The sequence below is a fragment of the Heterodontus francisci genome, chromosome 25, assembly GCF_036365525.1.
Source record: "Heterodontus francisci isolate sHetFra1 chromosome 25, sHetFra1.hap1, whole genome shotgun sequence".
Classification (NCBI taxonomy): domain Eukaryota; kingdom Metazoa; phylum Chordata; class Chondrichthyes; order Heterodontiformes; family Heterodontidae; genus Heterodontus; species Heterodontus francisci.
This window is the reverse complement of record NC_090395.1, coordinates 74,081,974-74,097,881: the sequence shown is the minus strand read 5'-3', so window position 1 is coordinate 74,097,881 and position 15,908 is coordinate 74,081,974. Positions and strand designations below refer to the sequence as shown.

General features: G+C 41.9%; 1 protein-coding gene across 1 annotated transcript in view; it reads right to left on the bottom strand.

The window, feature by feature from the left end:
- Positions 1-653: 653 nt before the first annotated feature.
- The window catches only part of lrig2 (leucine-rich repeats and immunoglobulin-like domains 2), an 81,186-nt gene continuing 65,931 nt past the window's right edge, over positions 654-15,908 (bottom strand). Inside the window, exons 12-19 of the mRNA XM_068057506.1 lie at positions 15,549-15,712; positions 12,377-12,697; positions 9,959-10,240; positions 7,934-8,383; positions 6,490-6,642; positions 5,426-5,584; positions 4,077-4,364; positions 654-2,386 (exon numbers count right to left, since the gene is read on the bottom strand). Coding sequence (XP_067913607.1) covers positions 2,145-2,386; positions 4,077-4,364; positions 5,426-5,584; positions 6,490-6,642; positions 7,934-8,383; positions 9,959-10,240; positions 12,377-12,697; positions 15,549-15,712 — 2,059 coding nt within the window. The 3' untranslated portion in view covers positions 654-2,144. The remainder of the gene's footprint in view (positions 2,387-4,076; positions 4,365-5,425; positions 5,585-6,489; positions 6,643-7,933; positions 8,384-9,958; positions 10,241-12,376; positions 12,698-15,548; positions 15,713-15,908) is intronic.

The following is a 15,908-nucleotide window of genomic DNA, read 5'->3' as shown; positions in this document are numbered from 1 at the left end:
GGCAACAGGAGCTACCGTACAACTTTAATCTGATCATATATACTAACAGTGGCTCCAATGTGGATGCAGGAAGTTAAGGAACAGGTGGCTATTCAATGGGAGAATTTATTAGTCTCTGAAGCCGATGAATGGGATGTCAGCCTTGCTGTCTGTTTACAGTTTTCTCTCGTGCGTCATCTTGCATCAATGTTTCTATTGTAATATAGTGGGATTGTACGTTCCAAAATCCCAGGAAATTGTGGGATATACAGAGCTGCTGAAACCAGAGAAGGGCAGTGAATGGCTTCCACTTACATCGTAATCTATTGACCTGTGGTGATGACAACATTGACAACCACAGATGCCAGTCAAAGCTGCAGGTACCAGGATGCATTCCGGACAAAGTTCAGATAGTGGAATTGAAGGTGTTGGCCCAGCCATATGCATAATCACATGTACCAGTTCTCACAATAAGCACTCAAATCCATAACTGGAAAAAAGGAAACTTATTTACATCATATAAGGCTCTATATATATATAATATAAAAATTATAAATGCAAGAGTCAATTTATACCAAAGGTTCCAAAATAGACAAGAACATTGTGGCCAGGGGGACAAGTTTCAGCAGTCACATGGAACCGTTTATGTTTCTGACACCGCACCACTCACCCCCACCCACCCCCTGCCCCAAAACAAGTTCTCTCCTGCTGGTTACCCAACAAGGAATCATCATTAGGCCAAAATAAAATGGTGTATGTCTGTTTATGATTATCCTGTCAAGGTTACACAGCAACACAGGAGGAGGAGAACATCACTGGCACATACTGTGTTTGCCGCTCACTTCCGTGATGGGAGGTTGGAGTCGGTGCTTTGATTACAGCTCACGTCCTGAAAAGACGAGAAGGATTTGGAGTCGTGAACTCTTAAGCTGTTTAATCAATAGCGTACATTTTCAAATTCATACTCTTGCAGATAGTCAAAGACGAGTCGCTCTTTCTCTTCTCCTCAGCTGGCTAATGCCAAACCAAAACATGTCCTGCTCAAATCCTGAAAGCGAGATACAGCAGCCATATCACACCAAGTTTATCTTGGCTGGAGCACTGCAAGTTAGTTCTTTTTAAAACTCAAATGATTTTTAAAAACTAGCAATGTTTGTAGCATCATAAATCTGACTCTGGCAGCAATGCAAAACCTACATTTCAACCAGTACATTCCACATCATTAATGCAGTCCGGTTACTGTAATGGCTTTATATTTGCTGTACTGAGGCTGAATTATAACCAATAACTCGCATGGTGTCTGTCTGCTGACTGCCTATAAAATTGTCACACTTGGGAGAGAAGGTTCTTTTGGCTGCCTTTCTAACTTACTGCTACTGTCTTGGCAAAGATGAGATTCTTTGAGAAAGGCTAATTGGAAAGTCAGACCTAGAGCCGCAAACCAAGCAATCACGTTACTGTAAAATCAATTCAGACAGGAGAACAATTATATATGCTTACTCATCCACATGCTGTTCTTAAGGCAGTTAAAGCTGCAACTTACTGCAGTGCTGTCAGTGCAATGTCAGTAACATTCTGTACACTGTATTCACTGGAACTGTGAAATATACACCCAGCAGCATGATTCTAGATCCTGGTGTTCCAAATCCAGGAGCACTCTGAGCTGAATATTGGATGAATTACTGCTGGGTACAGTCTGTTACCAGCAGGGAGAAAATTGATGGGATTGAATTATTTGGCTGGAGTGTGACTTTTCCTATAGCCAATTTTTGAAATTAAATTCCATTTTTATTAGATGATTCCAAGAGGTTTGCCAATATTTCAGGGATTGCATTCCACAATTCCAGCTGTTTTGTTTGCCCATAAGGTATTGGCACAGATACACTAAAATTTCCTACTAACGCTACAGTATGTACAGTGTGTGGTTGGCACTGGGAGATTAAACGCACATAAAATGGAATCATTCCTCCGCTGCTTCCTTACAAAGATTGTTTTCCTAAAAACATAGTAAATGAAGATGAGGAGAGTCACGAAGATCTGTTACGTCTAATCATAAACATACATATCCAGTGTGTCTGGCCTCAGTGTCAGCGCTTTGAGGTAGTGGGTGGAGGTTCTGTTGCTCAGAGTACCAAGAATACATTTGCATTCATCACAAAGACCATCTACGTAGTGGCACCATAAGCCTGCACGGCTAGAGTCCGCTCATTGCCAGCACTCTGATCAAGGCTTCTCTGGCTCAGTCTGTTATTGGCTGCAGAGGGCTCAGACCCACCCTCTGCCTCATCATCACCTTCCACGAGAGCCCGGGGATTTTCATGGACAGTCACAGGTTGCTGTGAATACTGAGAAAGCGTGTGCAGTCCTGAATCCACATTCAGATCCCATGATGGCCGTGGGCAGGATTCTAACAAAAGGAGCAAAAGAACAGAGAAAATTAAAAACATGCAATGATTAACTTTCACACAACACTCTTAACATAGGAACAGAACAAGGTCATTCAGCTCTGTGAGGCTGTTCTGCCATTCAATTAGATCACAGCTGATCTGCATCATAACTTCATTTACCCGCCTTGGTTCCGTAACACTTAACACCCTTACCTAGCAAAAATCTATCAATCTCCGCTTCGGAATTTTCAATTGATCCCCAATATCACTTTGGAGAGTGGGTGGAAATAGTATTCTGGATTTCCAACACCCTTTGTGTGAAAAAGTGCTTCCTGACATCGCCATTGAACATCCTAGCTCTAATTTTAAAGTTATGCCTCCTTGTTCAGAATTTCCCCAACAGCAGAAATAGTTTCTCTCTAGCTACCCTACCGATTTCTTTAATTATCTGAAACGCCTCAGTTAGATCACATCCATAGTGCAGGAGATACATGCCTAGTCTAAGCCCCTCAATGGACAATGCCGCTGTGAAGAGTGTAAACTCATATCATACGGACAGGATTTACTGTGCTGAACCATTCCACCGAATGTCAGAAAGCCCAAAAAGGAACTGCGATTGCCTTGTTAAACAGACAAACAAACTTACAAGTATAGGTTGGTAAGGAGTAAACTTTAAAAAGCAGGCAACACGAGTGAAGCTGAATGTCTGTTGAAAGGTGAAGTAGTTCCAAACTGTATAAGCTACTGTGCAAGCTAAACCAGGCTGCATAAGGTATGGGCCTTAGCAGGACATCCAACCAGGGCAAAGGAAAATACTCTTCCCAATATGGACACAACAGCAGCGTTGGAAATCCAGAGCAACATCTCAAAAGGAAGATAAAAACAAGAAATGCTGGAAATACTCAGCAGGTCTGGCAACATCTGTGGAGAGAAAAGCAGAGTTAACGTTTCAGGTCAGTGACTTTTCTTCAGAACTTCAGAAGTTCTGAAGAAGGGTCACTGACCTGAAACGTTAACTCTGCTTCTCTCGCCACAGATGCTGCCAAACCTGCTGAGTATTTCCAGTATTTCTTGTTTATATTTCAGATTTCCAGCATCTGCAGTATTTTGCTTCTATCTCAAAGGAAGAAGCAGTTTTGGCTGGTTTGGGAAACAGGATTCTCTTTTATACAGTGCCATATGCAGATCACAGCATTTTACACAGAATGAATTAGTCTGAAGCGTAGATGCTGATGTTACTTTGGATTCTCATCAGAACTCTCACTAGAAACTTTAATACAGCTCTTTTCATTGGTAGAGCTGCTATGAATTTCCAACATTTCTGTGCTTCTATTTTCAGCACTTAAAAGTTTTTCTTTTTTTTAAAAAATCTAGTTGTAGCAGTGATTAAAGCTGTGTGGCTTCCTCTAAGCTATAGTTACTGTAAGATGTGGGTTGTACTTTTAGAGTCAAACAATTTCTCGATATTCTGCTTCACACGAGTGTCAAGTCGCTCGGGTTTATGAGTCCCTGTGTGTAGAATGGCTGCCATGTTTCCTACATTACAACACCGACTACACATCAAAATGTTTCATTGACTATAAAGCACTTTGGGACACCCTGAGGACATAAAAGGTGCTATATAAATGCAAGTCTTTACTTTAAAAAAAGCATAATTCTTTCTTTCAAAGATCAGTGATTAGTTATATTGTTTTGGCAGCAATGACTTACCCTTCCGGTATTGCTGAATCGCAGTTGCAGGATTGCATATCCTATCGTGGTTTGTTAGATAAACGGACACGTCGGCCTCTGTGATCAGACTATCTATGGCTGTGCCCTCGTGCTGAGCATGTACAGCGAAGCTGTCCTTTGGAAGTTGGCCCATAATGTTGGAGAGAGCATGCTCTAGGGGATCCTCCTCCCCAAGGAATGTGTATGGACAGTACTCTCTGTTTTTTGCGTATATGTTAGCATTGTCGTAACAGTCTGAGCATATCACCAGTGGTCCAGAAGTGCCACCTGAAAACACAGATTTAAGGGTTAAAAAATAAGTAATTTAAGCACTGTGGTAGTTCTAGCTGGATTCTTTGTCAGATAGAAAGATCTACATATCTCATATTTCAGGATGTTGGAATGCACCTCACATAGAATTAATCATTTTGAATCACATTCACTACTGCTACATTGGCAAACACAGCAGCCATTTTGTATATAAGACCTCTTGTCTTTAAATCAGAAGGTCGTTGGTTCACCTCCCATTCTGGGACTTGAGCACATAATCTAGGCAGTGAGGGAGTGCTGCACTGTCAGAGGTGCCATCTTTTGGATGAGATGTTAAACAGAGTTGGGGTGGATGTTTAAGATCCCATGGCACAATATGAAGAGCAGAGGACTTCCCAGTGCTCTGGCTAATATTTATTTCTCCACTAAAACAAATTACCTGGTCATTAACTCACTGCTATTTGGTGGTGGGGGTGGGGGTGAGGGGGACCTTGCTGCCACTATTCCTACATTGCAACACTGACCACAGATCAAAATGTTTCATTGACTACAAAGCGCTTTTGAACAGCCCGAGGACATAAAAGGCGCTAAATAAATGCCAAGTCTTTACTTTGAAAAAGCAAAAAGCAAAGTTATTTCTTTCAAAGATCAGTGATTAGTTACATTGTTTTGGCAGCATTGATCGAGAAAGGTGTGTTGCTCAGGACACTGGGAGAGGCCCTGCTTTTCCAGTAGTGCCATTGGATCTTATGCATTCACCCAAACTCAATGTCACATCCAAAAGATGGGACCTTCGACAATGTAGCAGTTCCCTACAATTGCACTGGAGAGTTAGCCTAAGATTATGTGCTCAAGTCCTTGTTAAAGGCTCAAACCAACAGGCTTCTCAGAGGTGAGAATGTTAGAAAATGAGCCAAACTGAAAGCGAAGGAAAGAAAATCCTACAGTAGAATAACCTTGGAAGGACATGTTTCAGACCAGGTTCTCTGGGCTGAATGGTCTTTTCCTGCACTGCATTTTATGCTCTAAGTATGTACTTCTTACTCAACCCAAACTTAAGCAGCACGTGTAATGCATACCTGGGTTGGCCTGCTGTGCCAGTCCTTCACGAGGCTCACTCGGGTGGAAGCTGCCTCTTCCTGCATACAAGGATCCCATCCTCCCATGCAGGTTTGTTGTAAGAGGGGTGGTCAAGATATCAGCGTCTGTCTCACTTCCGGTGTCTACATAGCAAATACCTTTTGGAATGAAGCAACAAAGTTTCGAGACTAAATCAGCATGTCATGAGGTACACAGGAACAGAAGTAAGCTACTCAACTGGGGAGGCTCAATAAATAAGAGAGGGAGCCAAAATCCTTGTGCTCATTTTAAGATAAACTCTGAAATACTTCCTCCTATTCATAATGCAATCAAACAAAGCTCCAGGAAGCCAAGGTGATCTAAAATGTATCACTAGACACGTTTAACTAGCCTGCCTCCCCCACCATGTCCTGTTTTAATGTCAATAGCACTGCATCTGACCAGAATAGTATCTGTGCAGTAAATTCTATGTAAAAAAGAGTCAAGCCACATCAATAGCAAGTAGATACATCTGTATTTTGCCATCAAAACAGAGTTAACAACACAGTGCAACAACAGCAACTAAAGCAGAATTCCCTGCCACAAGGTGGTGCAAGCCATTTGGTCCAATAAGCGTAATGGTTTTTTGTTTTACCAACCACTTCACCTATATCCCTCAGTCCCGCCTCTAGGATGGATGGTGACCGTTTTTTCATGGTCCACCCTGTTACATGACCTTAAATCATGCCAAATGTCATCTTACAGCATACCTAACTTGTTGACAAATCAACCACTCGCGGGAGTGTCAAATTAAGCAAAGTCCCATCTTTCTCTAGAGACATGTCTAATTGTCTCATGAAACTGTTTATACTTACTGTCTGCTCCAATGTCCTTCCCTGATAACTTATTCCACAACTTCATGATGTTTTGGGTGGAAAAGTTGCCCTCTTAATTCTAACTCCCCCAGTTTTACCTTTCCTCCCATATTTGAACCTGTCACCCATAGCTAGAACGCTGCAGCACTTCAGGCCAGACTCAATCCCAATGAATTAGTGTGCAAAGCAGCAGGGGCACCTTTACTCACCATCGGTTCCTTTATGTACATAACCATGGGCAGTGGATGCCATTAGTTGTTGGTGGCTTCCAGCCTCCGAGTTGCTGTAGCCTTCCTGAGGCTCGGACAGAGTTCCTTGGGAAGACAGATAGCTTGGAATATCAGCAGGTAAATTCATTTCATCTGGGAGAAACAGAACAAATTTGTTAAAACATTCCACTTAGCAAAAAAAATCCTCAATTTAGGCCCATCTATTTATGCTGTACCTGAAGAAACCCTTTCTTTACAATACAGGCATTTAATTCACTGAACAAATATTGTGTTGGTCTTACTCCAATAAATAACCAAGTTTACACGACAACATATATCTTGGCAGATTCTTAGTATAGACACTGAGCTATATTGGTACATGTCGTTCTTAAATAAGAAGCATTCATTACAAGGTCAGCCGCCAAGAGTACACTAACTACTTTATACATCAATTTACACGGCCACAGATAGCAGTCCAATTACAAGCTGAGCCTTTAAACCACCCGTGATGAGTTTGTCATCTCTCAATCACAATGACCATCCTTCCACAGAAACTCTTGACAATCCTCTACAATGGAGGTGTCCCAAACAGACTGGTGGATTTACATAACATTCGATGCAGTTATGCAAATTATATTGGCACCATACCCGAACACCGGGTAAAGCAGACAAGGCAGAGAAAACAAGGCAGAAGTCCCAGAGCCCATTTTAAACAAAGAAAGAATTAACTGCATTTATAATAATGCTTTACATCGCCAGACACTGGAAAGCACTTCTTGGAATGAATTACTGCAGTGACTATTATGCAGTCAAACTCTTACTTGGGTTAAAGGGGTCCTGGAATCTTAACACATTGAATATTCCCATTTGAGAAAGATTACACTACAAACTGACTACACACAGAATAAAACCAGTCTATAGTCTTTTGTGTCATTGCACATAGGGAGTCAAAACGTAATTGTAGGCTTCAGGTCAAACGGGACTGGACCAGCAGGGTTTACAAATAAAAACAGAAAATACACAGTGTATCTTCAGCACTTGGAGAGAAGAATGGCAGATCATCTCTGGTGCAGACCCTTTGCTTCACTGAAGCATACAGACTGTTCAAATTTCAGTCTGAATCAGTCCTCTGAATACTCAGAGGGCATTAATATCCATTAATATATATAAAATCTGTGTGCAGTACTTAACGTTTCCATTATAAACCCCCAAGACCACAGTTATAACAGGAAGTGTATATAAACTTGAGTTGTAATTACGCCCACCTATCTGTGGAGGTGCTGCAGTACCACCACTGGCAGGAGGATGTAGTTACATCGTGACATGTTTACATAGGTATCTTCCATTATAAATTTGGACTTAGGAATTTTCAATGGAGACATAAAATTGTTAAGTTGTAGCACTTTATATATACAGACATGTACACAATTTTAAGCCTGCCCACCTGTGTCTGTAATACTGTAATCCTCACTCTTCCGTCTCATGTGGTATATAACGATCACCCAGACCAAAGACGTGCCCACTACACAAACCACCACAACTATGATTACAATTCCAATAGTTGCCCAGCCGTCTTCCTCAAAGACCGAGCTTCTCTGCATGGAGTCGCAGTTGGAAGTTGGAATCACATTCAGGTAAATGTGGCCACGCTCCGTCCCAAGTGTGTTGGACATGACGCAGGTGTATTTCCCAATATCCTCGGGGCCAGCATCCACAATGATTAGAAGCTGGTTGGCAGCAGCAAAGAAGTGTCGCTCTGTTACAGTTAAAGGGCCATCATCCTTGGTCCAGTTCAGGCGCGGAGTGGGGCTGCCAGCAGCGATACACTGCAAAACAGCAGTCTCTCCTCTGGCAACAGTCCGGTCTTCTAACGGCCGCACAAATGAGGGAGTTTCTGGTGGGGGGAATAATAGTGTGTAAATTAACCAGATTAGCCCAGCAGGGTGACAAAAACGGCTTTAAAATTCTCAAACACCTCAGGTGCAAGCAATTTCACAGCCAAAAAGCTCTGGGCAGCACTTTGCAGCTGGAATAAACATTAGTACTGTGGTCACTTTGAACCAGAACTAAACCGTAGTGCTATAGAAGTGGGGTAGGGAGAAAGGCTCCACAGCTGTTATTACACTGTTGACTAGAAAGATAAAAAACATCCACTTTGATCAAGGAATTTCAGTTCAACATGTCGTATTCAACAAAATGTTGGTCAAAGCTACAACCAACCGAGTATGCAAAGAGAAAATTAATCCTCTCTCCATTCCCCACCCCAGCAGACAATCTGTTCTAATCTAGGATCAATTCACACAATATCTTGTTCTCAACATTATTTTCAGGTTTAACACATTAAACACTTGGCATGTTATACAGTATAGTATAGTTTTCACAGCATTTGGCCCAACTGGTCCATGCCAGTGTTTATACTCCACACAAGCCTCCTCCCACCTTTCTTCATCTCATGCCATTAAAATATCCTTCTATTGCTTTCTCCTTCATGTTTATCAAGCTTTCCCTTAAAATACATCTATACATCAGGGCGGCACAGTGGCTAGCAGCGCAGCCTCACAGCTCCAGCGACCCGGGTTCAATTCTGGGTACTGCCTGTGTGGAGTTTGCAAGTTCTCCTTGTGTCTGCGTGGGTTTCCGCCGGGTGCTCTGGTTTCCTCCCACATGCCAAAGACTTGCTGGTTGATAGGTTAATTGGCCATTATAAATTGCCCCTAGTATAGGTAGGTGGTAGGGAAATATAGGGAAGGTGGGGATGTGGTAGGAATAAGGAATTAGTGTAGGATTAGTATAAATGGGTGGTTGATGGTCGGCACAGACTCGGTGGGCCGAAGGGCCTGTTTCAGTGCTGTATCTCTAAACTAAACTAAACTATTCCTCTCAACTATTCCTTACGGTAGCGAATTCCACATTCTCACCACTATCTAGGTAATTTCCTGAATTCCCTATTGGATTTATTAGTATCTTATACTGATGACCTCTAGTTTGGTCTTCCTGCAAGTGGAATCATCTTCTCTACCCTTTCATAATCTTAAAAGACCTTTACCAAGTAATCCCTCAGACTTCCCTGAGAACAGTGAAAAAAACTTCAATACAATCTTTCCTGTTAGTTATAACCTCTCAGTTCCGATATCATTCTTGCCACTCTTCTATTTAACCTTTTCCAGGACCGAAATGCCTGTTTTACAATAGAGACACCAAAACTGTGCACAGTACTCCAAGTGAGGTCTAACCTAGGTTCTATACAATTTTAACATAACTTCTCTGCTTCTCAATTCTATTACTCTAAGAACGAACCGCAACGCTTTGTTTTTTTTTTAAATGGCCTTATTAATCTGCATTCCTATTTTCAAATAAGTTGTGTATCTGTACCCGATTCCTTTGATCCTTTACCCATTTAGACACTGAATTTTCCAAGGAGCATGTAGCCTTAAGCTAACAGCAGTTTTCACTAAAGCCAACCTCTCACCTAGGACAGTTAGCGTGGCGTTTGCGGAAATGCCCCCTGCCGTGTTTTGGGCCATGCAGCTGTACATGCCCATGTCCTCAATCTTCACGTTTGCAATGAAGACGACATCATCCTCTGGCATGACGTGCATACGCCGCTCCCGTGCTGCTGGAAAGTCTGTGCCGCCATCTTTCTGCCATGCAATCTGCGGCATCGGGTGACCTCCTGCAGCACACTCCAGCCGTGCCATCGCACCTGTCCGGATTGTTAAATCCATGGGAATTTTCATAAATGAGGGGAGTTCTAATAGGAATAAAAGAACAAACTTTTATGACAGCAATAAGCAAGTTATATTTGTATAGTGCCTTTAAATAGGAGAGTATATTAAGACAAACATTTGACACCGAGCCAAGTAAGGAGATATTAGGTCAGGTGACCGAAAGCGTGGTCAAAGAGGTGGGTTTTAAGGGGCATCTTAAAGGAGGAGAAAGAGGTAGAGGCGAAGAGAGGCTTAGAGAGCGAATTCCAGAACTTAGGCCTAGGCAGTTGAATGCACGGTCGCCAATGGTGGAGCAAAGAAAATTTGGAATGCGCAAGAAGCCAGAATTGGAAAAATTTAGAGATCTAGGAAGGTTGTAGAGCTTAAGGAGGTTACAGAGACAGGAAGGCAGAAGAAACTCTGCTGCAGTAACACTGACTAAGGAGAGATATCAAAATCCTCACAAGCCCAATTAATATTGAACATTTCTAATTGCAGATAGGTATCACATTCACTAGAATATTAGGGCAATTATCTCTTCACTATTCAATTTAAAGCTTACCGGGAAAAACAAACTGTATTCATAACGTTCTACTTGTTCAGTTACCTGTGGCATTGCACATGGAGAGTCAAAAAGCAAGTGTAGTCTGTAGCAGAGGAGCCAAAGCAAAACCTAGTCTATTCACCTGGATTCTAAAGATGCAACAAAGTGCATAATGCCGAAAAACTAGGAAGAAGTGCTCAGACAGTTGAACATGATTGAAGTCACATGAAATCGAAGCAGAATATCGATCTGTGATAAGGGTTTTTGTTCCGAATGGGTTAGAGGGGGTTAGGGGAGGCAGTGGTATTGTCAGTGGACTAGTAACCCAGAGACCCAGGGTATTGTTCTGGGGACATGTGTTTGAATCCCACCATGGCAGAAGGTGGAATGTGAATTCAATTAATAAATCTGGAATTAAAAAGTGAGTCTAATGATGGCCATAATAACGATTGTCGTAAAAACCCATTTGGTTCACTAATGTCCTTTAGGGAAGGAAATCTGCTGACCTTACCTGGTCTAGCCTACATGCAACTCCAGACCCATAGCAATGTGGTTAGTTCTTAAATGCCCTCTGAAATGGCGTAGGCAGCCACTCAGTTGTATCAAACTGCTACATAGCAGTTCAAGAAGGCAGCTCACCACCACCTTCTCAAGTGCAATTAGGGATGGGCAATAAATGTTGTCCTAGCCAGCGATGCCCACATCCCATGAACGAATAAAAAAAAAGAGCAGGGATCAGGACGGGACATTATTTATTCCTCCGAAGAGTGCATATGTATTTTTGTTAAAAATCAGGCCAGAAAGGTGATAATCTCTTAGAGTGTACGGAAGCACGTTTTATACTGTACACTGGCAGATGCCAGTCCTATTAGGACCCCAAATTAAACTGACCATATTATTTTATATAAGCTGGCTTGGCATTCAATTTATCCTCTTGTTCTTGACCGGTCACATTTATACATTTTGTAAATGCACCAATGGATAAATTAATAGCAGAGCCATGGTATATAATTCACATGACAACAGCTCATTAACGCTGTGCATTGATGTTCCATAAAGCTGTCTGATGGGTGTTGGGGGCAGTGGGTGTGGGGTACATATCCACAGTTTCTTGTGTTCAACCTTTTTTGGAGGAAAGAGAAGTAGTTGGGCAGTAAGAAGTGGGGTGGGGGAGGGAGCAATTTTAAGGGAGACAAAATGAAACTGAAAATGAGTTTACTTATTCTGTTCTCATGCCTTTTGGGGCTCAGTAGGACGAACCAGGTTTAAACCTGGAAAGAGGAGGATGATACAGTAGAATCAGTGAAAGAGAAAAAATACTTTAAAATGAGGATAGAGAGTAAAGATTAAATTGATTAAGCATAACTGAGTCTTCTGTGCAAATACCTAAAAATAAAATTATAAACTGACAGTTCTGCTACCAGTTATAGCTTTATTTTAATAGCACTTGTAAAGCTGACTTGCACCAGGGACTTGAATTACGGACAGTTTCACTTGGGGTATTAACAAAATTCACACTACTCTTACAGCAAAGTCTACTTACATGCAGGATTATGGAGTAAAATTCAAATAAGTGAATAAGTACTGACAGACTGCACACTTGCCCCCTCCCTCAACCCCAAACAAACACACTTACCATTCACAGTGAGCTTTGCCTTGTTAGAGTAATTGGAGCCAAAGTAATTTGTTACGACACACTGGTACCACCCCTCGTCTGTGAAGTTGACGTTCCGCAGTTGCAGCACGGTGGTGTATTCGACGAACTCGCCGTCATGCTCTCGCAAACTGGAGTAGTTCTGTATCTCGGCTTCGTACAATAACTCGCTGTCCTTCCTCCACGCAGCGGCCATGGGAGAGTCACTACTGCTGCCGGCCGTGCAACTAAAGCTGACGTTCATCCCCCTCAGCGCCACGGTGGTTTTGGGATGGGAAGTGATTACAGGCTTTGGGAAAGCATCTGCCAAGTTTAAAAAAAAAACCATGAGCTAGGCAGCGATACAAAAAAAACCTGAAAGTTGCAACAGGTTTGTATTTTACACAATCGAACTGTTTACTTATCAGCAAGTCTAATATGTTCTAATCTATGGTCTGTTTATGGTAACCTGAAGTCGCTTTTTGTGCTAATACATTCCAATAGTAAAAATAAAGCCACATAAACAACACAAGTAGGAATTCAGTACTAAAACAGTAGACTGTAAAAGTAAATTTATCCCACAGATCAAATCTCTTCCCTTTTTAAAAAATTTGACATATCCCCTCACCCATTCACTACTCTATATTCTAATGATCTTGAGGCGATCGTGAATTGGTTATGTGGACTGGTGTGCACTACCACAACGACAGCTTGACAACAGAGGTCAACATCAAAAAAGAATAACTCACAGCATCACTTGGCAGCTTCACGTGCAGTACTTATGACAGAACCTTCCTCTCAAGGACTGGCCTTCACAGCCATCAACAAAGGTGCACCAAGAGAAATCACCTCACCTAAATAGATTGTCTGCTGCATGTCTGTCATCTTTTGCAGACAGAAGGATGCCAAACATATTGGGGCAATCGTGACCAGATTATGTCTGTATCAAAAAGTGTAAGCTTACTTTTATTCTGAATCATCAAGTTGGCTAAAGGTTACTCCTCTTCAAAGCAAGAAACTAAATACCAATTTTTGTTTGTGTGAAAACTTAAGAGCAAAACTTTTCCTTTTGGAAAATCTCAATTGGTTCCATCAATAATGAGTTGATCTCTGATGAGTCAAAACCAAATACAGTCTTTAGATGAAGCAGAATTGGAGGCAGGCACAAGGGTGTGAAAGATGTAATTCAGTTACATTTTACTCTTTTATATTTCCAGCATAAATTCCTATACCCACATTTACAATGGTAACGTCGTGAAAGGTTGCACTTCAAAGCTTACATGATCAGCTTCCATTATATAGGGCGGCACAGTGGTTAGCACCGCAGCCTCACAGCTCCAGCGACCCGGGTTCAATTCTGGGTACTGCCTGTGTGGAGTTTGCAAGTTCTCCCTGTGCCTGCGTGGGTTTCCTCCGGGTGCTCCGGTTTCCTCCCACATGCCAAAGACTTGCAGGTTGATAGGTAAATTGACCATTAGCAATTGCCCCTAGTATAGGTAGGTGGTAGGGAAATATAGGGACAGGTGGGGATGTGGTAGGAATATGGAATTAGTGTAGGATTAGTATAAATGGGTGGTTGATGGTCGGCACAGACTCGGTGGGCCAAAGGGCCCGTTTCAGTGCTGTATCTCTAAACGTGCACATGGGAAAGTAAGGAAAAAGCTGACAGAAAGTGTGCGCAAATGCAAGGTATTTAATATGATCCAGACAGATATTCGCCAAATAATTACTAATAAAGCATCAGAGCAGACCTATTGATCAATGACATCTTTATACATGGATTCCCAGCAAATACAAAGTACGTTTTCCTAATCCATTTTGCCCACAAACATTTTTTTTGCTGTATTTCTGTTCTTTTCCTCTGCCTTCGCAGCATCCAGGCACACCAGCACTATCCAAGTTTGTTGTGGTGGATATAAATGGACTAAAAATAACTTAACACATGCTAATCGTACTTGAACCATTGTAGGAGGGTTGGGTCCTACGGCCAGGTGAACGTCCCCATCAAGGGAAAGCTCACGTTCAGATGGAGTTTGGTTCTCCAACGGAGTCTTGAATTTAAGCAACCCCACAAATGAAAAGCATCAAATGTACACTGAAGCAAGCAGGACAGCAGTGCAGTTTCCACCACATAGTGGGTGCGCTTGTGCGACCAAGTTTGCCTGCTATCTATAGTGTATTCGAAATAGCCAGTGCAGTGTTCTAAGTGGCATCGCTATAACTGAATTCAATAAAAATGGAAAATTGTTAGCACCATTTACCAGATCGAGGAAGCTGCCAAGTGGCAGTGACCAGGAACAGGACAAGGCCAAGGCCATTCAGCCCCTTGAGCCTGTTCTGCTAGTCAATTAGATAATGACTGATCTGCATCTCAACACCATCTAACCAGCCTTGGGTACATAACCCTTAATACCCTTACCCAACATCAATATCAGTTCTGACATTTTCATTTGACCTCTGCCTCAACAGCTTTTTGGGGAAGAGTGTTCTGGATTTCTTCTACCCTTGGTGTGAAGAAGTGCTTCATAACATAAACCTTGAACGATCTAGCTCTAATTTTAAGGTTATGCCCCTTGTTCTAGACTTCCCCACCACCAGAGGAAATAATTTCTCTCTATCTACCCTATCTATTCCTTTAACCATCTCAAAAACATGAATTAGATAACCCGTTAATCTTCTATACTCAAGGGAATGCAAGCCATGTCAGTATAACCCGTCCTCATCACTTAGTGTATAACTGCACAGCATCTTCATCAGTTACTTCTAGGAATTAAAGTTCACATGAGAGAATCAGTTGAAAACAGCTGAAACTTCTACTAAATGGCACTGGAAACATAACCCGGTACACTGATAATAGCTGCTGCTCAGGGACTATATAAATTTATTCTATCTATTGCATACAGTTAATAAATTTCCCATGCACAGTCAAATCAAATGAACAGCTGACCTCCAGTGCCTTTTATCTTCAGACTCCAAACGTTTGTAACAAGTTACATCACATGCACAAGCTGTCATTAAGCCCAGTTTGCACTTTCTACTTACTGTCACCTTCATTTAACTTTGCAGATTCAGAGAACATGAAAAAAAAATGATTACAAAACAAGATGAGGCAGACAGGCATCTGCTGGGCATGTCAGCCATGAATTAAGTCACAATAAACACAAATTAAACAAACCACAAATGTAGTCCTCTGCATCAATATTAAAGATGCTTTTCCCTGCCAACCACGCAGGGTGAGCACAGCTGGCAGTGACCATGTGCTGAAACTGTTTTTCCACCAGAAACTGAGGCAGCCACTTTAGCTGACAGTCGCACAGAAGACTGGATGTGTTCAGACCCCTGTGGATAGCAAACAAAAATGTACACCCTTCAGAAACGTGTAACTGTGAAGAATTAGATGAGAGACAATGAATTATAGAAAGCTTTTCAGAAAAGTAGCTCTAAGGAAGTCATAAACCAAACAAGGCAAGTGCAAGCAGCTTCGTGACAGAGCAACAATCACGGTCAGGGCTCATACTTTATTAGCTTAGAGCAT